This window comes from Herpailurus yagouaroundi, unplaced genomic scaffold (genome assembly GCF_014898765.1).
Source record: "Herpailurus yagouaroundi ecotype Mexico unplaced genomic scaffold, PumYag 164, whole genome shotgun sequence".
NCBI classification, from domain to species: Eukaryota; Metazoa; Chordata; class Mammalia; order Carnivora; family Felidae; genus Herpailurus; species Herpailurus yagouaroundi.
This window is the reverse complement of record NW_024412405.1, coordinates 12,820,600-12,845,183: the sequence shown is the minus strand read 5'-3', so window position 1 is coordinate 12,845,183 and position 24,584 is coordinate 12,820,600. Positions and strand designations below refer to the sequence as shown.

At 43.0% G+C, this 24,584-nt stretch overlaps 1 protein-coding gene across 23 annotated transcripts in view; it reads right to left on the bottom strand.

Annotated features, from left to right (window-relative positions):
* The window catches only part of DOCK9 (dedicator of cytokinesis 9), a 290,375-nt gene that overhangs the window by 72,548 nt on the left and 193,243 nt on the right, over nucleotides 1-24,584 (bottom strand). For all 23 annotated transcript variants that reach the window (XM_040487180.1, XM_040487195.1, XM_040487189.1 and 20 more), the window contains exons 16-30: nucleotides 20,666-20,745; nucleotides 20,399-20,586; nucleotides 20,201-20,266; nucleotides 18,702-18,794; nucleotides 17,316-17,439; nucleotides 16,654-16,775; nucleotides 15,477-15,563; nucleotides 15,028-15,117; nucleotides 13,527-13,642; nucleotides 13,185-13,254; nucleotides 12,247-12,372; nucleotides 11,430-11,501; nucleotides 2,621-2,767; nucleotides 2,127-2,210; nucleotides 1,350-1,461 (exon numbers count right to left, since the gene is read on the bottom strand). In XM_040487180.1, the coding sequence (XP_040343114.1) occupies nucleotides 1,350-1,461; nucleotides 2,127-2,210; nucleotides 2,621-2,767; nucleotides 11,430-11,501; nucleotides 12,247-12,372; nucleotides 13,185-13,254; nucleotides 13,527-13,642; nucleotides 15,028-15,117; nucleotides 15,477-15,563; nucleotides 16,654-16,775; nucleotides 17,316-17,439; nucleotides 18,702-18,794; nucleotides 20,201-20,266; nucleotides 20,399-20,586; nucleotides 20,666-20,745 (1,577 nt within the window). The remainder of the gene's footprint in view (nucleotides 1-1,349; nucleotides 1,462-2,126; nucleotides 2,211-2,620; nucleotides 2,768-11,429; nucleotides 11,502-12,246; nucleotides 12,373-13,184; nucleotides 13,255-13,526; nucleotides 13,643-15,027; nucleotides 15,118-15,476; nucleotides 15,564-16,653; nucleotides 16,776-17,315; nucleotides 17,440-18,701; nucleotides 18,795-20,200; nucleotides 20,267-20,398; nucleotides 20,587-20,665; nucleotides 20,746-24,584) is intronic.

Sequence of the window (24,584 nt, the reverse complement as noted above, 5' to 3'; positions counted from 1 at the left end):
CCCCAAAGTCACCTTTCGCAGTGAGGCTTTTCCTGGCCACCCTCTCTCAGATGCCCCCAGGCCCATTTCATACCCCCCCCCCCTTGCTTTAGTTTTCTCTCCTTAGCGCTCATCACTAACATGCCACATATTTCACTTCGGTAAAACAGCCAGGCATTTTCATCCCCCTAGTCCATGACTGCATCCCAAAGTCATGGGTACCCTAGCCACCCTTGGTGCCAGCTAAATATCTGTTGAATGCATGAATGCCCACACCAGGGCCCCGATCCCCCTGCTTGCTCCTTAAAAGGCAGTCCAAGTCTGTCTTGGGGAAAGACATTTATGTGTCCGAACGAATACTTTTGTGTGTTTCTGAGTTCCCGAGGCCGTTGATTTAGGTGTCATTAATAGTTTGGGGACATCCTTCTGCTTTTTCTCCCTTTTAGCATAAGTCATCCCCAGCACACACAAGACACTAAACTCAGTAATACCACTTGACAGACTTGACAGACTATTTTCGTTTGGCTTAGTGAAGACAAAGAAATCTCGATGAGTTTCCTCTCTTCGAACTTTAAGATACACGACAGTTAAAGACTCAACATGCAAACGTAAAACGCATGTGAAAAGCCGTGTGGCTCCTGATTCAGGTCCCTGCCACCACTACGGACAAGGACTATGAAAATGGCGGAACAGGACATTTCTGGAGTAAAGCAGGGCTTTTTTTTTGTATGACTTCTTAAAGAGGTATCCTAGAGGACCTAGGGACCCCAGGAGCAAAAACCCAGATGCCCACCCCGGGGGCGTTACAGCAATATCTTAGCCGCGGTGAGAGTAAATCCACTGGTTTATCGTGAATTTGAGAACTAATCCAAATAGCATATGGGAACCGCCGAAATGGAGAGCATACGTAAGCATCTCGGCAATGACTTGCATTCTCTTTCTTTTGAAGGAGGAAAATGCAAGAAAGCAAGCGGTCACACCCACACCTACCTACAGGAGTGTCATTTGACTCCACAGTTGGTGAAAGAAAAGCTAATTCATAAGAAAAAAGGAAAAGTGAAACAAATCAAAAAATAAACTACAGTTAAGTAAAATGGATTTTTATTTAAGCAAAGGAATTTTTCAGCGAAATAGGGCCTCACCGACATGACCTGCAGTCTAGTAAGTTTGCTGGCGAGTAAGTTCCCACACAACACTTTACCAATAGTTTTTTTTTAATGGAAATTTAACAAGAAGAAAATGAACTCATCAATAAAAAAAAAAAATTAGAAAATTCCAAGGTCACATTTGAGTCCATTCTCTTTTCTTATTAAAAATGGATGGCTCTTTTTGCGAGAAGACTCAGATTAATGTATGTAGAGATAGATTACCTTGGTATCTTTGGATCCTGCCTTTTCCGAATGGCATGGGGAGATTCAAAGGTATATAGTGTTCGTGATTGCACACCACACGGAGAAATTCAAACTTGTATTCAAAGAGAGTCTGCAGGAAACAATGGTCAAAGATAAATACCTCACCAAATACACAGCACCCTAAAAACCTGTTAGAAATCATACACCCAGTCTTTAGCTTCATGACCCTCTTAAAACCGCATGTTCTATGCTATGTTACAGATTTTAGAACGGCTGTAGGGATTTGTTTGAAAACTGGGAATGTATTTCATTAAACAATGTCCTCCACTGACTCTTAGGACATTTATTCTTTATGCTTCTCCTACTTCAAAAAAGGATTTCAGGCAGCTTATAATTATAGACACAGACTTAACACCATTAAAAATGAGTAAGGCAGAGCTTTAAAATAGACACACTAGGGAAGAGACAGATAATTCTAGACAAAGTCTATGTGCTTACTTCCATTACTTTGTTAAGTAAACTATGATTTCCAACCCTTATACTTTTAATTTTGCAGTGGAGAAGTCATCTTGGATATTTATGAGAAAATCAAGAAGTATATGTATTTTATATTCAGAATTACTGTATTCCTAACACCCCACACATTAATGCAAGTACTAGTTAGTACTAGATAGTAACTCCAAAAGAGGGGACAATAGTGCCTCTGGCGGGACTGAAAGAAAATTGTCATGTGAGCCCAGAGAAACAGGTGGGTTTCTGGATGTCTGTAAGAGCAGCCTGTAACACACAAGCTACCTTCGGGTCTCCAGGAGCAAAGCAGCTGATGTAGTTGTTGATCTGTTTAAAGACGAAGCCCCTGTCCATGAAGGTGAAACATCTCTGTGGAGAAAACATCCCAGAAAGGTAAGTATTTAGGCACCAACTTTTTTTTTTTTTTTTTTAAGTTGGGTTGAGGAGCACCTGGGTGGCTCAGTGGGTTGAGTATCTGAATCTTGATTTCAGCTCAGGTCATGAGATCGGAGCCCCAAGCTGGGCTCTGTGCTGAGCATGGAGCCTGCTTAGGATTCTCTCTCTCTCCCTCTCTCTCTGCCCCTCCCCTGCTTGCTCTCTGTTACTCTCTCTAAAAAAAAAAAAAAAAAAAAAAAAAAAAAGTTGGGTTGAAATCAGCATTTACTGTTAATAAGTTTATCCTTTAGCATAAAAACATACCATTGAGCACCTACCATATATTGGTCACTGCTAGAATGAACATTTTAGCCACTTGACGCCCTGTGCCCTTCTGCCCTCACCTTGATGAACACAGCAAGACTGTGGTTTGCATGTTTAGATGCCTCTGGGTTATCTCGAAACTTCTGAGTGATGTGTGGCGTCAGCATATTCACAACAGTTTCCACAGCATGGTGATAAGATGCGGGGAACCTCTGGTTTCGCAATAACTAAAAAGAATTTAGAGCAAACACTAATTATTTCTAAAGTTGCAACCCTCTGGGGAAAAAAAAATCTCATTCCTGAGTCCATTTTAAAAAACCCAGAGCTCAAATCTTCTTTATCTAAAATTAGATAAGAGAAATTATTCTTTCTTCTCTCAAAATACTGTATACAGGTATTCTAATACTTCATAAAGCGCTGTGGATTAGACTGGAGATCCTAAACTATGGGGTGATGAAGATCCCCTTGGAGGTACTTCTAAAAATGTGGAGATGTGCCTCTACTCCCAGAAATTCTCATCAGAGCTGCGTTTTTACTGAGTACTTTTGGTGGCTCGAATACCTATACCTCTCAGAGATCTCTTTAGAAAATAATGGCTCAGGTTTAAGCTTCAAGAATTCAAACTGAAAATAAACAGATCAGAGACTGTATGTCACCAGCTGACTCTGCTTAGAAACAGTCCTTTTCAGGGGCACCTGGGTGGCTCAGTCTGTTAAGCATCTGACCCTTGATTTCTGCTCAGGTCATGATCTCATGATTCGAGAGATCGAGCTCCAAGTCAGGCTCTGTACTGACAGTGAGGAGCCTGCTTGAGATTCTCTCTCTCCCTCTCTCTCTCTGCCCTTCCCCTGCTTGTGTGCACACTCATGAATTCTCTCTCACTCTCTCAAAATAAGAAATAAATATTGAAAAAGAAAAAGAAACAGTCCTCTTCAAATTAACTTTACATAACAGTTCTTCCCCATCAGGAATGCTTACCTACAAAATTATACACAGATCTCAGCAACTACCTATCACGGACTGTGTACCTTCTACCCATCAGGCATCATGCTAGTACATATTTTTAGGTGCTTTTTCATTCAATTCTTGTAAGTTTTAACCCTCATTTTACAGATGGTTAGAGAGGCCAGGTAAATGAGTCTTTAGTCACACAACTAACAAGTAACAAAGATTCAAACCCAGATCTACCATGAGTCCAAGGCCTGTGCTCTTTCTGCTCTTTGATGCTTTGGTTCCCCACCCACGTGCCCAATAAATGGAACAATTTACTAAGAGCCTGAAATGTGAAGGGACTGAATTAGATGTTCCATGACATTTATCCACTCATGCGTGTGATTCTAAAAGTCACAACTGGGGTGTATTTTCATCCCCATTTTACAAATGAGAAAACTAAAGCTTAGAGAGACTCAGTAAGTACTACCTGAACTCCAGTATCCCTCCTTTCCTTCTCCCTCTTAATGGAGGAACCCCTCCAGCATGCTGCTGCCCAGCTAGCAACTACATTTCCCAGCCTAACTTGAGGCCAGAGAAGGGCCATGTGACTGAGTTCTGGCCAATGGGCTATAAGAGAAAGACTGTGTGCTTTCTCAGCCATGTCCATAAAAGGGGTTGCTTGCCTTCCAAGTCTTCTTTACCACTGTCTGGAATGAGGGCCAGCGCTTCAACCATGCAGATGAGGTTAACACCTGGGCTGGATAATTGGACAGGAGCTTGAGTCCCTGAACGACCTTGGGGGGACGATCTCCCCCACTCTCAGAACTACCTACTGGCTAATAAATTTCCAAAAGAGAAAAATGAAACTTTTGTCTTACTTAAGCCATTATTTTGTGGTTTTCTGCAGCAGCCAAACCAAAGAAACAGTATTTTCTAAAACTAGAAATCTAGGTATTTCTGAAATGAAAGCATGCATTATTTTATGCATTGAATCCCAGAATCTATTGTGAATTTTGAAATATCAATAGCTTTATAATAATCTTAATTCTCAAACTGATAATAAGACAATCTTTGTAAACTTCTTTAAACTCAAGAATCCAGTGAGGGAAGGATCAAGTAATAATAGTAAGTATTTAAAGTTTACTTTCCTTCCAAAACAGAACAGTAAAATTAGAAATTCCAAAGGGATTTTGTTCCATATGTACAGCCAATAACTCTATATCCTGAGGTGTCAGCCTCAGTAAATGATCAGCTTCCTGGACTCCAAGCGAGGCCAACTTGAGCCACCAGGCTGGACTGCCTGACACCCAAGCTGCCTACTCCTGAAAAAAGGTCTCTCGAGAGATCACTGAGGCCTTCATAACGGGTCTCAGTCAATGGCTGCTTAAACCATTAAAAGTGGACAGGGAACTCAATAATGTATGGGCACCTCTTAACCTATTAGTCACTGTTATCAAAACTCAGAATGGGACAACCAGACACTGAATGCCCCCCGATATGATGTAGTAGCACCAATTATGAAGTATCCTTGCAAGAGCAAATCGAACCTAAACAATTCTGAATTGAGCCTCAACATCACTACAAGTTTACAGGAACCACAGGGGACAAAGGCCCATGTCACATAACACTGCGAGGTTATAGTGTGGGAAATTCTGCAGGACAAACGGCCCACTTTCTTCAACAAAAACACTGCATTAAAAAGCAAACAAATGACAAGGAACAGTTTGAAAATCCAGGAGACTTCAGAGACATATCAACCACATGCGATGTGCAGACTATGTTTAGATCCTGACTCAGACCAGCCAACTGTAAAATGACATTTCAGAGACACCTGGGGAAAAGTGAATACAGACAGGGTGTCAGATGATAATGAAGAAATGTCGCTGACTTTGTTGAGTGTCATAATGGTACACTGCTTACATCTTTTTTGAAGGTTTTATCAGTTAGAGATAACACATTCAAGTTTTTACAGATGAAATGATAAAATAGGGGCAACTGGGTGGCTCAGTTGGTTAAGCGTCTGACTCTTGATTTCGGTTCAGGTCATGATCTCATGGTTCATGGGATCGAGCCCCAGGTGGGGCTGCTCGCTGACAGCCTGGAGCCTGCTTGGGGTTTTCTCTCTCTCTCTCTCTCTCTCTCTCTCTCTCTCCGTGTCCCTTCCCTGCTCATTCTCTCTCAAAAATAAATAAATAATCTTAAAAAAATAAATGATAAAATATTTGGTAATTGCTTTTAAAATACTCTAAAAAAAGTGTGGAAGTGGATATATAACTGTTGAAGGGGAGTGACAGCTTCAGACATGAGATTCAGCAAACTGTTCTCTTCCCTTTTTATGTTTACTTAAAAATTTCTACAATAAGAGGTTTTTATGAAAAAGAAAGAAAACGTGGTGATGAATGGTGGATGATTAACATACCAACCAACCAACAATGCTGCTCGGTGATAAGAGGTCAACTCAGTGCCTCTGCAGACTGAAATGGAGCTCTCCTTGCAGTGACAAACAGCTATTGTCAAGAGTCCTAATTTGCCAACAAAACAGTGAGGAAAGACACATCAACAGGTGATAAAGACCAAAGCAATTAGATGTTTTTACAGAGATTACTCTACACTGAAATGGAAGAAAATGATCTAGGATAATGGGCTGCTGTCCAGGGTGGTGGGTATTCAAGCGCCAGCTCGGATGAGTGGACGCTGAGACACTAAGAGACTTCTAGACCAAACAAAACCCCAACTCCTGACCTTGTCCTCCTGTGGGATCTCCTCTCAGCGCTGCTGCAGCGTCCCCAGGGGCCCAGCCACCCCCCATCTGCTCCTCTGACACCTGCTGCCAGTGTGGGGTCTGCCTGCCCAGGAGCCGTCCACACCAGATCAGCCTCCTCCGGCAGACATGCTGTGTCCCGTGCCCCCCAACCCTGCTGTGGGCCCGACACCTCTGTGCCATCCTGTTGGCTGCTCAGCTCCTGCCACCCGGCCCCCAGCCTGAGTGGGATCTTCTTGATGAGCCACATTCGGCCGTGCTGCGAAGGACCCTGTGAGCCCCACCGCTAGCAGCCACGTCTGCAGACACCAGCGACGGGATCCAGCGCGTCCCACACGTCCTGTCTGGGCTCCGACAGTGGCTGCTGCCCAAATCACTGCTTCATGTACAAGGGGGTCACACCGGTATTCAAATGTTTGGTTCTCTTCTCCTTACTGTGTTCGTCTACTTCTTAGGGGTTAGAGAACTCTTTTCTACAGGCTACATTATGGCTCAATGAGATGTACTAAAAAAGACTATTAGCTAATAAACTTCGTTTTCCTGGCCTTACCTGGGCATCAGCTCTTTCTTCTGCCTCATGCTTATTCTCTTCTCCCTAAATGCGGCATCCTTATAGGCCCAGGAGAAGCCTCTATCTCTACAGTGATCTAGCATTTTGGAGCTCACACATACACCTTCTTCCCTGTGCTCTAACAGTTCCCGGCTGAATGTCTTCTTTCACCCAGGAGTACATCAACTTCAAGGCTGACGATGCACCATCTACACCACCTACAGACCTCCTCAGTGCTCTGTACACAGCAAACAACTATTCCAAACACGCGCTCATGTACATAAGTATGGATACTGACATTCTGTACATTCTGCCGTCATGTGTTCACAGTGTTTACAAATACAGTTGAGGGGAAGTCCAGGCAGCCCATCTAAAACAGGAACCATCCCATTCTTTGCCTACTTTTCAAGTAAACACTCTTTCCTTGCTCAGTTAGGCCAGGAAAAAAACGGCTGAAGGCTAAACACCTAACTAAGGTGATATACTCATCCTATCCTATGCCACATTTTCCAACTTCCTTGAAGTACACCTGTGGAATGCTAGCAATTTGGCTTGATTCAATGTGGGAGGAGAGGAAATTCAAAAAGAGTCTGCTGAAATTATAGCTGCTAAATATAAGTGATAGAAATCACCTAAAATGTGTCGAGCACAGAGGCAGAGTGGGGTTCAGAGTTGGGAACTCCTTAGTGGGCCTTGATGAGGTCTGTTTTATATTCTCCTTGAAAACTGCTAATTGTCAATTCCAAGCACGTATCACCTACGGACACTGGCTGGGATGGGGAGGTGGGCACACGGGGCCACCTCCATCTTCAGCAAGAATGCAGCATTAGAAGCAAGCCTACCAGTATCAAATTTATCCGTCTACGTAAATATGCACCAGATGGAAGGACCCTGTTAACATCGAGAGTGCACACTGACGGCTGCAGCTCAACATAGACTATGCCTCCAAATGCTGATTGATGCTAAATATTCTTTGGGTAGGGCACTTTCAGCTCCAGTGAAAGCATTATCTGGCTCTTACATGAATTTGTGGCCCATGTACCCCTACTAGACAAATGTGTGCCTGGTCATGGCATTTTAAGAAAGACTCACCCATGGGGGCAAAAAAAATTAGGGTCAGGATTATAAACACATTGGATTATACTAATAATCATCAGTATAAAAGTATAAAAACTCTGAGGGAATTTGATTATGATTTTGGAAATCACAAATGGCACAGGCACGGTGAATATGAAATTGTTCCCTAAATTCAGAACACTGGGATCAGGGACTAGGGCATACAACTCTTAAGGTATAAATAAAGACGAACATGAAAATAACTAATTCAAACACATAAAACTCATTACTCCTAAGATACGAAGCAAAATGAATAAAGCCTTCAAAATATGTGAGAAGTCCCTAGATCAATAACGTGTGACTCAGGGAAGGAACAGCATGGATCAGGTGACGCAGAAGAAGTCAGAGGAAAAGTGAAATGTTAAACTCTCCAAAGTGGCAAGCAGGTATTTTGAATCTCTTTTTATAGTAAATTATCTTATGGTTAAACTTTCTCCTTTTGGATACCAGTGTTTCTTTTTATGCTGGATAACAAGTTTTAAACAAACTACTTCTAAAAACTCTCTGAATACTGTTTTAGGACCAAGATATAATTAACTTACAGAAAAGGTTGTGCATGGTAGCATTTGAGCAGTCTGTTCTAAAGAGTTCCAAAAACAAACTGTTGCCCAGAGTTGCTGGAAGAATCAGGTTATAAGGCTGGAAACAGCAGAACATCTGGGAGAGGATGATTCTGACTCGAGCACGAGTTCTTGGCTCCGCTCAGCTGTGTGACCCTGGGCAGGGCACCTCACAGGTCTATATTCCACCTCGACCTCTGGGACATATGGGAGGAGCTGGACCAGGAGGCAGCTTTCAGGCGCCTACCATCCCTGAGATTCTATGGTTTAATTTGGCACCTTGAGAAAAAACCACATGCCATTTAATTATTCTATTAATTTTCTATTACAGTTCTTGGAAAGAGATGCTATTGGGTACTTATGCTTCTGTGGGTGTTTCAGAAGTGTACATCACCTCTTTGTCAATCGCTCCTGTAGTCTATTCGGGCACTTTCCCACCTAAACTTTGTGAGGGCACAAACCACGCCACATTTAACTTTGTAACCTGTGAGACTCCATATAAATAAGGGCTCTCAATGAATAGTTTCTGAACAAATCAGTTCTATTTTTAAATATAACCAAGCCACCAATCTTTCTTTTTTTTAAATTTTTTTTTCAACGTTTATTTATTTTTGGGACAGAGAGAGACAGAGCATGAACAGGGGAGGGGCAGAGAGAGAGGGAGACACAGAATCGGAAACAGGCTCCAGGCTCTGAGCCATCAGCCCAGAGCCCGACGCGGAGCTCGAACTCACGGACCGCGAGATCGTGACCTGGCTGAAGCTGGACGCTTAACCGACTGCACCACCCAGGCGCCCCAAGCCACCAATCTTTCTGAAGTGATTACATTTATTTGAAACCAAAAATAATGAAAAATCTAGTGGGGCCTTGTTATAGACTGAATTGTGTCCCTAAAATTTGTATGTTGGGGTACCTGGGTAGCTCAGTCAGTTAAGCATCCGACTCTTGATTTTGGCTAAGGTCATGAGACAAAGCCCCGTGCCCAATTCTGTGCTGAGCATGGAGCCTGCTTAAGATTGTCTCTCTCTCTCTCTCTCTCTCTCTCTCTCTCTCTGTCTTTCTGCCCTTCCTCCACTCTTTCTCTCTAAAAGCAACAACAAAATTCATATGTTGAAATCCTAACCCACAATCTCTTAGAATTTGACTGTATTTGGAGATAGGGTCTTTAAAGAGGTAATTAAGTTACTATAAGGTCATTAAAGTGGGCCTTAACCAACAAGACGGATGTCCTTACAAGAAGAGGAGACGTGCACTTGATGTTAGATTTCCAGCCTCTGGAAGTGTGCAGAAATAAACTTCTATTGTTAAAGCCACCCAGGCTGTGGTACTTGCTATGGAAGCCCAAGCAAACTAAGACAGGCCAACAACCTATCCTGCATATGACAACATTTTTAACAGAAAAGTACTATATCCAAATGGCCCATGTGTGTGCATGTGTGTGTGTATGCACGTGTGTGTGCATGTGTAAGTGTGTGCACACTCGTGCATGTACATGCGTGCATATGTGAGTGCACGCACACATGTGTAAGTGTGTGTGCGTGTGTGCATGCATGCATGCAAAAGTGCATGTGCGTGCATTCATGAATGTGTATGTGTGTGCATGTGTGTGCAATGCATGCATATGTGAGCATGTGCATGCATGTATGTGTGTGTGCATGCATGCATAATTGCATGGGTGTGCGTTCGTGCATGCATGTGTGCGTGTGTGTGTGTGCATGCAAAAGTGCATGTGTGTGCATTCATGAATGTGTGTGTGCATGTGTGTGCGTGCACACACACTGAGCTGCATACTGCCAAGCAGACAATCTGCTAGGTTTTTATTTGGCAGGCTATTCTGGCATGATTTAGTTGTGCATTACTCTGTGGAAAGCAGGGCCCACTTCCATCTGGCATTTCCCTGGGCACTAAAACCGGAATTAAAAGGGAAAAATAAAAAGGAAACCACCTGGTCAGGCACTAGTGCCTGCTCCACTAGAGGAAAGTGTGGCTCTCGGTGCTGAGCCGCCAACCTTCTGCCTGACAAAATCCAGCAGGCTTTCCCCAGGCTTTCTCTGAGAGTCCAGATCCCTGGTCCAGGTGGCCTAGAACTTCACCCTCCCTCCCTGTGGTTCCCCTCTCCTCCCTTCATTCACTGTGAGAGAAAGCTGGGCACCAGCTCCCTGCCCCAGGGCCTCCTGCTCTCCATGGGGCTCAATGGGCTCAATGCCCTGCTTCTGCATAATTGCGGTGCAGAGAGAATTCGGAGTCGTTATGGCAACTCCAAGAGGATGCACATCTCAAAAGGGACTCGGTGACTTGGCCACTGCATTCGCCTATTAGAATCTTACAAAAATGTATCTACAGTGAGCCTCAGACAGCCAGAAACAGCCGGTCACACCCAGACAGGCATCAGTCCACAGAGGACATGTAGGGACCCAGAGTGTCACACACACCCAGGCACCTCAGCGAGAAGAGTTGGTGGGGGGAGACTGAGTTATCTCAGAGTCCATTCATTGCTTAGAGAACATGCATCTGACACGCTCAGCTTAGTCCCTGAGAAAGGTCTATAATGTTCAAGACTGGGTAATTACATTTAAAATAAATGTATAAACTATTACTCTCATTTCAACAGACTTGAAGATTTCTGAGCTATTTAAAGGAAAAGACTTTGGACTTTTTAACACATGCTTCAGGAGAGTGAGCTTTGGAGGCAGACTGGTCTCAAAACCTGGCCCCTTCCATTTGCTGGCAGCGTGGCCTTGGGCAAGGAACTCGCTCTGCCCTCAGTATCTTCATCTATAAAATGAAGGGTAGAACTTTATTATAGCCTGATGGCTTTGTCACATGGAATAAACCTCTTTCTCACTTGGAAAGCCGTTAGAACAGTACTGTAACTGGCACACAGAAAGGGCTAATGAACGTTGGCCACAAACCCAATGAAAAGACTCCCTTAAGAGCCACCACACAAGGCCCGATACGAAAGGACATACCTTAACTTTGGAGTTCTCTATCAAATGCTGAGCCATGGATTTTATCAAAACGTCAAAGAAAAACCATGAATACTGAAAGAAAACAAAAAAGGATGCTGGTAAGAAAAACAACAACTTAGAAGGTAAGATGTTTACCCCCTTAGGCCGACAATGTTACAGACACAAAACAGGTGTAACTCAAAAGCAGGGCTGAACCTCTCGATAAATAAATTATTATGGGACCAGGGGTGAGTGGCAGGCAGCTGTTTTCTGGCTTTTGCGTGTCCAGGAAGCTGGGTGCATCTGCTCAGCACGGCACAAGCCAGTAAGAGGCACCACTGGATTAGATTTGTGATCTCGCCTCTCTGCTGAGCCTCGCCTGCTGATGCCACCTTTGTAATCTCTCAGTGTCCTCCGCCCATTTGAATATAATGACTTCTTAAAATTTAAGAGCCCATGGAACTTTGAATATGGTAATATTTTGCAGCTCCATCAGAAACCCAAGTATCCGCAGCAAAGTTGGTCCCCGAGAACTAACTCTTTACCCCTTTTCAGGAGGTGGTGATGGTCTCTAAAAGCACACCAGGAAGGTGAACTGATCCGGCTGTGGCATTTTGCGAGAAAGCAAGCTGAGGAGGGTCAGAGAATCCAAAGGGGGCTTAGTGCTGACAGCAGAGAGCTAGATTCAGGGCTCAAACTCATGAACAGTGAGATCATGACCCCAGCAGAAGTTGGACGCTTAACCTACTGAGCCACCCAGGCACCCCCTGGCTGTGGCATTTTGGATTCTCTCTCATCAGTTTCCATATCACAGAGCCACCCTGGCCCCTCGACATACCTTAAGTAGTTTGTTGCTGGTGAGGAAGTCGGCAGAAGGCTTGAGAATTGTGGTCATGGCTTTTGTCAGTTCTTCGTGCACTGTCTTGTATTCAGAAGCAACGTACGGCTCAGCCTTGTACGCATACTTTGAAGAAAAGGGAGAGATACTTTAATGCCCCAGTTATCGGAGGTGGGCTGAAAGCAGGGGAGGCCCAGGGGGATGGTGGTCAGGGACCCAGGTGCAAGTGCAGCAGGGAGAGGAAGGTGTGGAAACAGAAGGTGGGAGGGGTTCCCCCAGGGAACCCATCAGTTAGGGAACCACCTGGCTCAGGTCAGTGGTCTTCCAGCCCACGACTCGACCTCCCAAGGACTTGGAGGAATGTGTCCCCTGACCCTGGGGGACTGATTCCACAGCCATAATTTACAGAGGTGTCTAAGACTAAACAGAACGTGTGTGTAACTTTTCAGAAGGGTAACTGCCGCTTGTTTACGGAACTGTGTTACACGAACAAAGAACTTGTTGCCACTCAGCCCCATGGCATCTCTTGCTGCCCCACATAGTTATCTAATTTGATGGCGGACAGAGCTACCCTTCTCATCTCGGGAGAAGCAGTTTTACTGCAGATTTTAGTTGGGAAAAGGAAAAATGACAACAACAGGCTATACCAAAGGCCTACCTAGAGCGACTTAAAATTCTTTGAAATTCCACGTCATCATTATTTGCAAAACCCATTAAGAGAAATGTAGTTGAAAAAAATAAAATTAAATAAATAAATGAATGGCTGCCCCTCTTTGGACCTCCTCTCGTTCAGGTACAAGCACTGGCTTTAGGTATAGAAGAGAAAGCAGAAGTATTAAGTTGCACCTCCAAATAACTAGATTTTTTTAAAATGAGTCCTTAGAAGGATAATTGGAGAGCCACAGATTTAAGTGATTGGGACAGTTTATTTTACATACCTTAACATATGACCTCAAGTGGCTCTCCAATCCTTCCTCATGGCACTGGGCAACCACATGAATAATGACCCTACACACCACAGGAATGAATAAAGCAATGAATAGTAATGTGAAAATGAAAACATTTCATTATTACACAGTAGTAGTAGAACAATGATGATGCTACTGGCACCACAGGAAACAAGGAAACGAGGAATTAGATGGGGTCCCTATACATGGGATCAAAAGAAATTTCTTAACTATAATGGTCAACACATACTAGCATCCCAGATATGTACGACCGTGCTCCAGATGAGGACAGACTGAAAGGGGAGAAGGTATCCACCTCTCTGCCTCTCTTACCGTGTCACGTTGACAGCAACTTCCTCCTGGGTCGCTCTGGTGAGGACGCGGAATAGCTGGTTCAGGATGGTGGGCAAGAAGGCGATCATCACGTGGCCTTCCATTGCATGCAAGCTCTACAGACAAGGAATGGCACTTGTGTTATCTTCTTAAAAGTAGACCACCCCAACAAATTTCCACCCAGTTCCAAATAAGGATGGAAGAAGTATATCTAAAACAATGGGAACCTGTGGCGGGCAGAATAAGGGACAAAGATGTTCACATCCTAATTCCCAGAACCTGTGACTATGTTACAGGGCAAAAGGGAATTCGGGCTGCTAATTGGCTGGCCATAAGATGGGGGGACTCTTCTGGATTATCCAGGTGGGCATGAAGTCAACACAAAGGTCTTCATAATCAGAAGAGGGAGGCAGAAGGGGAGGGTCAGGGGAGACGTGCCTAAGGAAAGAATGGCCAGAGGTGCAAAACAGTTGGCTTTGAGATGGAGGAAGGGATTATAAGCAAAGGAATGAGGACAGCCTTCAGAAGCTGGGAAAGGGCAAGGAAACAGATTCACCCCCAGAGTTTCCAGAAAGGAACTCAGCCTATGGAGGTGTAAGAAAATAAATTTGTGCTGTTGGAAGCCACCAGATCTGTAGTATTTGTTACAGCAGCAATAGAAAACCGACACAAAGTCTCTTCTTAAAGTCACATGGCTCTCCATGAGGTACCAGAAAGGACACTTGGCAAAGCAGTGACTTCAGAAGTCCCCATTCCATTTTTCCTTGCTGAAATCAAACAAACTCGTATTCCATTTCTCAAATGTCTGGTATTTTGTCCCCACGTCTCAGGTGCTCTTTGAACTACTCTCCTTTTTTAAAATGTTCCCCTTGAACCACATTCTGGATAAAACTCCCCTAGAGAAACGCCACCTTGCTATCACTGTTTCATGATACAGGGAGCCTGCACAACACTGAGGATGGTCACATGCACTCTTTTCTGTTCTGTTCTGTTTTGTTTTTTGCCCACCTAGCACACATTCGCCACGGTTATGTTATCTCCTACAGTGAGCTCGAAATGCCTCAATGGCAGGACTGAAGTCCCTCCTTCTTATGTGCTTGTCCCTGTGCTCTGCACCCAGTGAGCACTCAGAGGACAGGGCCTGCGTATGTGTGTGATTTTGTAGGCAGAGAACAATGTATTTTGGGTTGGGCCTAAAAACAGTACATGTGGGACAAAGATGAAGGCAGAGCAGTTGTCCTATTTCTTTTCTTTTTCGTCTTTTCTTTCTAATTAAATTCTTAATTTTAATTTCAGCAGAGTTGACGTACAGCACTCTGGAGTTGTCCTATTTATGAGGCCGCTTCTTGCCACCATCTAAAACCACAGAGAAGTGAGAGTACCCAGCTAAGAGCATCCTTATAAGGTTCCCGAGAGGTAAGAACGACCCTCGCCAGCAAAAGGAAAACCCAACCTACTCCAATCTCATTAAAAAGGGGTTACTAAGAAAGCCATCTGATACCTTAAGGTATTTTACAAGTTCACTCCCTAAGGCCTGGGCTCCAGATTCGGTTTTCTGACAGTACTGGAAAAAATTATGTAAATGCTGATCCTGGGAGAAAAAAAGAACAGAAAGAAAGAAGGCCTATTAGCATAATGTCGTGGAAATAGGAGTACCTGCTTCTTACAGCATGCATGTTTTATTTAGACTAAGAAACTGATCATATAAAAGTGAAAACATCAAAAGAGATAAAAATTTTTAAAAGATTTCCAAGAACCTCCAACAAAAGAGGAAATAGTTGAGAAACGTTACTTGTACTATTCATTTATGTCAGTACATATGAGCACCTTATATGTACGTATAACATATCAATTAGGATTTCTTTTTTGTTTGTTTTTTTGCCAAAAAGATCATGCAAATTCGTTCACTGAGCAATCATTGCTAACTAATGCTAATGGAACAGCCCGTACCTGAGTATACACGGTGGAAACCAGATGAGTTGAAACTTTCAGCAGTGGCTTGCTTCCGTCTACCCATTTAATTTCTGGACCATAATGCTAGAAAATATGGAAGGGAAAAAAAACATCCCAACAGATGAGTGGTCTTGGCTTCAAACACCATGTTCACTGAGAGGACTGGTGAGGTGTCACGGGCCCAAACAGCGTCGGTGACTCAACAGCTATGGCTGGCTCACTGTGAGAATGCAAGCAGTACTAATTTCTGCCCACTCTCTTCCCCCAGGTACAAAGCTGTCCTTACTGGATTTTCTAAGTTACCTTTTAGTTGCAGTTGTATGAGTTACTATCTGTTGGAGAGGGAAAGAATCCTATTTCACCAATGACTTAACCAAACTGGATTTTAGGATCCTGACAGTGATGGCAGAAGATTGTCCAGCAAATGGGACAGTATGAAATCCTACGTGGGTAAAGGGTCAATACTCTGTGTGTGCTTGCTTAGATTTCTGACTCCTCCATTTTTTCTTACGTTCAGATTAGGAATTATAACTGAATGGTATAGGATTTCTCCTGATTTTGGAATCTTTTAACCATTTGTCCATAACATGGACCCAAATTTGGTACTACTTCAATGCTGAGAAATGTTAAAAGCCCTGCAAAATGAAATAAAGCAGACCTTACCTGAGTGCGTTATAAAACTGAAATCTATAAAATTTAAGATGGCCAAACAAACTGTAAAATCAGTTAACCAATGAGAGAAATGGGAGAAAATTCAGGCTTTCATGGATCAGCAAAGGTATCAGAACCAGCTACCCTGTGGGCACGAGTTGCTACATTTACGCTAAATGGAAAGACAATTCCTAATAGTTTGCGTGACTCTAAGAACACGTCCTTATTTGAGCATGGCTGATTTGCAGTGAAAAACTTCTACCTCATCCAGTATCTCTAAGTCTCTGTTTCCCTGATGAGGCGCTGCTAGTTCAGGACTTATAAAACGCCCAAACTAGAATTCTAGATTGTACTGTTAATAGCACTGCCTTCCAACGGCCTATGTTTACTTGGAAATGAATAACTAAAACCAAAATGTTGGGACCGGCAAAAATACTGCGTGCGTTCTTGTGTTATTCTTGCGTTAGCCGATCTTTCATGTTTTCTGAAGGTACAGGGATAAATCAGTCTTAAAGTCCTATACCCTGCCCATTCCGAGCTCCTGGTAGCCAAGGTAGCCAGAGGGGAGATTGGCTGCGACAGGAACATGCTGTTCACTAGTCACTACCCTTCCATCCTTCAGCAGAGGAAGCCAGGAATATCCAACTGTTGAAACAAAACACAAAAAATTTCACTGCAGGTTGTTCGAAAACATATGAAAGAAAGTCAGTGCTATGAAATGGCCTGATCTTTAAGGCCCTGAATCTAGTCTCTGCCGAGCACTGTCTACAATGTACTTTGGCCTCTTTGGGATTACAATTCTAAAATGATCTTTCGTAAAAACTTACATATGCAAGCCAGGCATGCTACCTTCACAAACGTCATCTAAAAACTCCACAGAAGGACGAGAATTCAGAATCAAAATAAAATTTAAGGGGCACCTGGGTGGCTCAGTTGGTTAGGTGTCCGACTTCGGCTCAGGTCACGATCTCACGGTTTGTGAGTTCAAGCCCCTCATCGGGCTCCGCACTGGCAGTGCAGAGCCTGCTTGAGATTCTCCCTTTCTCCCTCTCTCTGTGCCCCTTCCCCACTTGCACACACATGCTCTCTCTCTCAAAATAAATAAATAAAACTTAAAAAATAAATAAAATTTAAGAACCTACTATGTAACCTGTAAACAATGAAAGGATTGATGAGACCCCAAACCTTGTGTTTCAACAACATCCTTCTTCTTTGTGCTCCCTTTACTAGAATTATCGCAGCTGACATGGAAAAACGTGAACAACAAGTGGTGCTTTTCGTGTAGCTGGGTGGGCAGTTCTATTTTAATCTGCAAGGAAGACAAAATAACAATCTCTCTTATATTTTAAAACAACAATTCCTGATGAGAGCAGGCACACAACACGTCACCCATTGCACAAACCTGCATTTGGTCTCCAAACTAGCATTAACATTTGCAGTCGAAGAAATCAAAGAATGTAAACTGTGCCAAAGAAGAAATGGATCCATAATCCACTGCTGTGATCTGAATGTGTGTGTCCCCACTCCCACCCCCAAATTCTTACGTTGAAATTCGTATTACCCCCAAGGTAATGGTATTAGGATGTATGGCCTTGTGGGGGTGACTAAGTCATGAGGGTGGAGGCCTCATGAATGGGACTGATGCTCTTATAAGAGATCCAACAGAGCCCTCCCTGCCCATTCCACCATGTGAGGGTACAACTGAGAAGTGTGTGACCTGGAGATGGCCCTCACTGGGCCATGCTGGCCCCCTGATCTAGGACTTCAGCCTCCAGAACTGTGAGCAATAAATACCTGCTGTTTCCAATCTACCTATTCTGTGGTTCTGCTGTAGCCTGAACAGACCAAGACATTCACTGACCAGAAATGGGAAAGTTGGTATGTCAACTCTAGAAAGAACTAGAAAACACGTGACATCAACCCCTACATTAACCTAACACAGCCAAGGCATGATGAAAAACCAGGATAGAACATCTGAAAGTAGGATTCATACAGGGGCGCCTGGGTGGTTCAGTCAGTCAAGCATCAGACTTGGCTCAGGTCATGATCTCGCGGCTCATGAGTTTGAGCCCGAGTTGGGCTCTGTGCTGACAGCATAGAGCCTGGAGCCTGCTACGGATTCTGTGTCTCCCTCTCTCTCTGCCCCCACCTCTCTCTCAAAACTAAACATTAACAATTTTTTTTTTTAAGTAGGATTCATATAGTAGTTTTAATGAACTACATTATCATTCTACATAAAGAAACAACACAGAAAAAAGATTCTCGGATCCAACAGACATAACCACACAATTTGAAAAGAAAGTATGTCAGAATATTAATTGTGGTAGTAATAGAGGAGAGCTTTTTGACTTTTCCTCTTCTATGATCTGCTTTTTCCCAAGTGTTCAGAATAAATGTTACTTTTGTAATTAGAACAGATGATGTAAAATAAATACTTCAACATTTAGTTCTAGCACTGTAATTGCAGTGTAGTATGCAGTTTCTCTTGAATTTTGCTTTACTAAGCAAACAACTTGGAGTTTTCTTTAAAACTGGTTAACTGGGATTTCCCTTGAAAACCTCCTCACTTACCTCATCATAAAATTCTGGGTTTTGGTGATGGTGTAAAACCGCAGCAAAGGCGCTTCTTGTGAACACTGGCCCACCGGGCCTGCCGTAAATGCACTAAAGCACGAGTTAGCAAAGAAAAACACCAGTATTTAATTAACAGTCAGAAATTAAACTCAGATGTGTTGTAAAGAGGCCTTCCTGCAGCATAAACTTAAAATAACCACCTCTGATGGATGGATTTCTTCTGCCTAAGAGACCCCTACGTCCCCTTACTCCTGGGTCCAGCCCTTCCTTCAGCCCCTCTCCCAGCTCCCCAACCTGAGCACACACACCCGTCCACGCTATAACCAGACAACAGCTTGCCCACAACTCCCTTTCTCACCTCCACACCTGTGCTCATGCAATCCCTCTGTCTGAACGACCTTCCCTTCTATGTGCACCACACTCCCACGTGTCCATCAAGAAATGATTAACTCCTTCCTTTGGGTCCCCTTAGCATTTTTTAGACTAATTATTATTCAGTTTTGACAAAAAGTCATTTCAGGACCTTCTATGTGCCAGGAGCTTTTTCTCCATGACTAGCTTTCTCAGTAAACCATGATTTTTTTTTTTTTTCTTGAGGGCAAAAACTATTACATTCTTCTTTATACCTTTGTCTCCTTCCTTTCTTGGAAAGTCATTTTCACATAGTTACAGTAAAGAATTTGGGGTCTGGAGCCAGACCACCTGGATCTGAACACTGGTGCCACTAATGGACAGCCCTAAACAATTTTATTTAAATTTTATGCATTAGTCTTATCTAAAAATTACTGTTAGGAGAATTAAAGGAGTTTAATAACTCTAAGGCTCTATGAGCAGAGTCTGGGTCATAATAAGCACTCAATAAACACCACCAATACTCTACTACTGTTATTACCATATTATAATACTTAACAAATATCAATCTATCCTTATTATTATTTCTATTATCAATCTTACTAATACAATTCTTAGCACCCACACACCCTGGCTCATAGTCAGACGTAATGTATTTACCGAATTGAACATGCCTAAGAAACTTTCATCCCCAAAGAGTGTAACAAAACGGAAACAGTCAATGAGGAACAAGAACTCATTTACTCCATATTCTGTAAGGTTTGACACATCTGGTTATATATTATGATGTCACATATCTTCGTGGTTGCGTCTAACTATAACATGCTAAATTCCTTTAGTTGTGCAATTTGCCACTCAGGTCCACTTTTAAAATGGAAAAATGCGGACATATATAAAAAACAAACCTTCAGGGGCGCCTGGGTGGCTCAGTCGGTTAAGCGGCCGACTTCGGCTCAGGTCATGATCTCATGGTCCGTGAGTTCGAGCCCCGCGTCGGGCTCTGTGCTGACAGCTCAGAGCCTGGAGCCTGCTTATGTTTCTGTGTCTCCCTCTCTCTCTGCCCCTCCCTCATTCGCGCTCTGTCTCTCTCTGCCTTTCAAAAATGAATAAATGTTAAAAACAAAACAAAACAAAACAAAACAAACCTTCAGAGGCTGAGAGTCTTCCTCATCTGAATCTTTGAATTCAATGCAAATAGCAATATTTCTGGCCTGTAGCAATAGTTAAAGAAAAAAAGAAAAAGAAAATAAGGCAAGAAGCCAGAATATGTAAATGTATATAAAAGAACATGAGAAGCCAAGAGAGACTGATCTCAAAACTGAAACCTCCATCTCCGTGCTCACCTTGGCAAAAGACTTTTGACTGTCGTATTTCAAGTACTTAGGATAAACATACAGGTGGTTGTTGTAGATGGTGTAAGGCTGAGTGTGTTTTGGTATGCAGGGCACAAATTCTTCCACTTCAAATGTGATTGGAGTTTTACTACAGGTTTCAAATTGCTTCATGGGAATGTATGATGAATTCACATAATCTGGAAAATTAACAATAAACAAGTTGAAGTAAAAACCAAACAGAATTTTGTCTGGTTATTACAAAGAACTAACACTTACTAGGAAAGTCTGAGGAAACATTATCAATTGTAATGTCTAGGTTGCCCAAAATCACCGGGAGTTTAGCCATCTTCTCGGGTCTATAAACAGAAAAAAAGAAAAATCACACGTGTCTAAGCCAGGTTAGCTCTAAAACCTAAATTCTGGAGCAGCACTTCCAGAGAAATATAATGTGAGCCACACAGTAAACCTCCTAGGAGCCACATTTTAAAAAGTAAAACAACAACAACAACAACAACAAAAACAACAGGTAAAATCAGTTTTAAGAATACATTTGATTTAACCCAATATATCTCAACTATTATTATTTTAATATGTAATCAGTATAAAAAGTTACTCTAATTGTTCAAATGCAGATGTGTATTACACTTACAGCTCATCTCAGTTTGGACTTGGCTGTATTTCACCTGCTCAATAGTCACCCATGGCCAGTAGCTACCGTGCTGGACTGCACAAATCTAGTTAAGAGTATCAGCAAGGTGTTACAGTTAGCTTTCGTGAACCACTCCATCCTTACCCACACATTCTTGGCTCATTTACAATCATGAAAATAGAGCTAGACTCCATCTTAGGCTCCAGTATCTAGTAAAATGCTGGACACAAAGGAAGTACTGGATGAAACGTTTGGTGTTTGGTGTAACTCAACCCAGTGAAAGAACCTCCTGTGCGACGTTCCCGACAGGACTGCTCCTGCGTCACCCCTCCCTAGTTGTGAGGAAGCTCAGCATAGCGGTTTTCACACCCAGACTGTGCTTCCTCATCTCACCTCTCTGAAACCTGCACTCACCAAGGGGCCTGGTTACATTCTTTGTGGCACACCTTTCCACCGTCTATGAATGACAACCACACCATGCTGAAGGCCTCCGTTTTCAGGCCTTTTGGACCTTCCTCCAATGCCATTTCTCCCCTAGAACAATGTTCCATTTACATCAAGGTGCCCAAACTGCATAGATCAGGCCCAGTAAGGTCTGACCAGGTGGGGGCATAGGAGCTAGCTGGTTTTGAACCATATACCCTTCTACCGATGTAGCCAGATTCTATTATTTTGTGGTAGCCACACCACCCTAGTGATGTACATTACATTTAAATCACCTACAATCCTGGAATCTTTTTCCATAGGCTTTACTTTCATGCTACATCCCTCTCCTATATTCATACAATTATGGTTTGGGAACTCAGAACGGGATTTGATTTTTGCCTTGCGGAAGTTTCACTTTTTTACGTCTGAGCCATTTCGAGTTGATCAAAACCCTTCCAAATCCAGGTTCTGACATCTAATGTATGAGATATCCCTAATAGCCTGATGTCATGAGGACACTTCGCCAGCATGTTATGTCCTCAAAAAAGTCACGGATGATGATACTGCACAGAATGTGGCCAAGAACAGGTTCCTTCTCAAACCCCTAAAGGTCCATCACCAGACTGATGCTAACCCATTCACCGCTGTTCCTGGAACACCTGTCCACTTGTGCACACTACACTTCCCTGACTCGTTCACAGGACATCTTGGAACATACGCTTGTTAAAGGTCTCACATTCCTCTGTGGCACCAGTTTAGCAACCCAATTAAAAAAAGAAAAGCTGAAATGTGGTTAGGACGACAAGTTCGACATGACATGACTTATTCCTAAGAAAACAGAATGCTGCCTCGTGGTTCTTCACAAGCCACCTGTTTAATAATGCCTTTTAAAACACTGCCAAAAAAAACCCATCAAAGCTCACTGGCCTCCAGATTCTGCATTTGGTTTTATTCCTGTTTTTGAAAAGTTCCTAGCTCCTGTCTTGAAGATTCCTCAGACGTTACTGTTACGTGTTAATAATAAGCAGCCTCACATGTACCGTGTCAGTCTAACCTGGGGTACTGTTCATTTGCATCAGGATTTCCTAACAGTCCTGAACCCTCCCTTCCTGATGACAACAGCCCATGTTGAGCACATTCTGAGCTTTGCCCACTGCCAGCTCCAATGTGCGGAATCACTTTCTCCTAGGGTTTCTCTCTTTTCCACTTGTCTTTTGTTTATACCAGAGTTTAAATGGGCAATTCCTTGAAATCCTGAAAGAGATAACTATCAGGAAGACAAGTCAACAATTTTTCACACATTCTGTTTTCAGTTAAAAAAATTGCTGGCCAGAGCTCCTAGGTGGTTCAGTCAGTTAAGCGTCTGACTCTTGATTTCAGCTCAGGTTATGATCTTGCAGGTCATGAGTTTGAGCTCTACGCGCTGTCAGTGTGGCTTGCTTGGGATTCTTTCTCTCTCTCCTTCTATCTGCCCCTCCCCTGCTCTTTCTCTCTCTCAAAATAAATAAACTTAAAAAAACTTTTTTAAAGATTTCTGGCCAAAAGATGTCTAGGTACAGCCCAGCATCACCGCTCTATCTTGTCCCTGTGCCTACTGTGTGATTTATGCAAAAACATAATATGCTTTTCTTTTAAATTTTTTTTAATATTTATTTTTGAGAGAGAGAGAGAATGCAAGCAGGAAAGGGGCAGAGAGAGGGAGAGGGAGACACAGAATCAGAAGCAGGCTCCAGGCTCTGAGCTGTCAGCACAGAGCCCGACATGGGGCTCGAACTCACGACCCTTTGAGCCGTGAGATCATGACCTGAGCCGAAGTCAGCCACCTAACCGGCTGAGCCACCCGGGCACCCCCACAGTATTCTTTCCTACTAGCTAGAAGACTGTGCCTTCGATAGTCATCTCCTGGTTGCTCTTGCAACCAGGCCTCCCACACGTTGCGTGCTCCCACGATGCTATACTGTCGGAGTCGCTCTCCACTTTACATAGAGCTCTTCAGGGATATCGACCCCGAGACCCATGGGTTTCTGTGCAGCTATAAATTCGCCTGACATACAGTGCCTTGCTCCACCTCTTCATTCAAACACCTCAACACTGCCCCTTACCACAGAACCCAGCATCCCACAAATCTTACAGACACCTAGGAAGTTGTTTCTGCTTCCTCGAATCAGAAATATCCTGCTTATTGCAAAGAATATTTCCAAATGTAAGTGTCCAAGAGTGCTGTGTTTCATCCCTTGCTGGTTATGTCTGCCAATAAGGGAGTATGTCCCTTCACCACTTTTTCTATTACTCTGCCATCATCCTCATATAAACTTATGATAACTGGATTTCTAAGCAACAAGTTTTAATTAAACAATCCTCACTGGAACTCTTTGCACAATGTGTTATATTCTTCTGTGTCTAACTATACTTGTTTCTTTTCCCTGATGAAAGCTTTCAGTTCTGGCTGCTATTTCTATAGAGGCATTATGTCCATGTATTTCCAAGAAAGCACAGATCTGAGCTTAGTTCCACAGCACATGGCACACGGGCTTTGTGGAAGCTGTTTCTACCAACTTGGTTTTTTAAATATAGTCTTAAACTTACTTCAAAACTTCAGGGCTTTTATGGAACCTGGCTCAATACACATCAAAACCTTACAAACAATGAAAATTCTACTGCCCTTTTTTATATGCATTTCCAAAGTCATGGTGTGTGTGTATGTGTGTGTGTGTGTGTGTGTGTGTGTGTGTGTGTGTGTGTATCACACAAAGTGAATTCTCTTATGACTGGGGTTAGTTTTTTTTTTTTTTAATGATGAAAAATGTATATATTCCATGCACAACTTACAATACCTTGAGCATGAAAGCCCATCCTAAAACTGCATTAAATGAATGTATAAAGTAGACACACATAGGGCATCTGGAATTTGGGAACTGCTTTTGTCTACATATCAGTGTAGGAATGAGGCTCAAACTCTTACTCTTAGGCAAAGGAAAGGTTTTTCTTCCCACTGCCCATACAATCCTGCTGACTTGACAACTCCCAGAAGCAAGGGGAGTATCACAAACCAGCAATCATCCCAGGCCAACAGACTTAGTGTCCTCACCTCTGTGTCTCTGCAGTCCAGTCTTCCCTTCT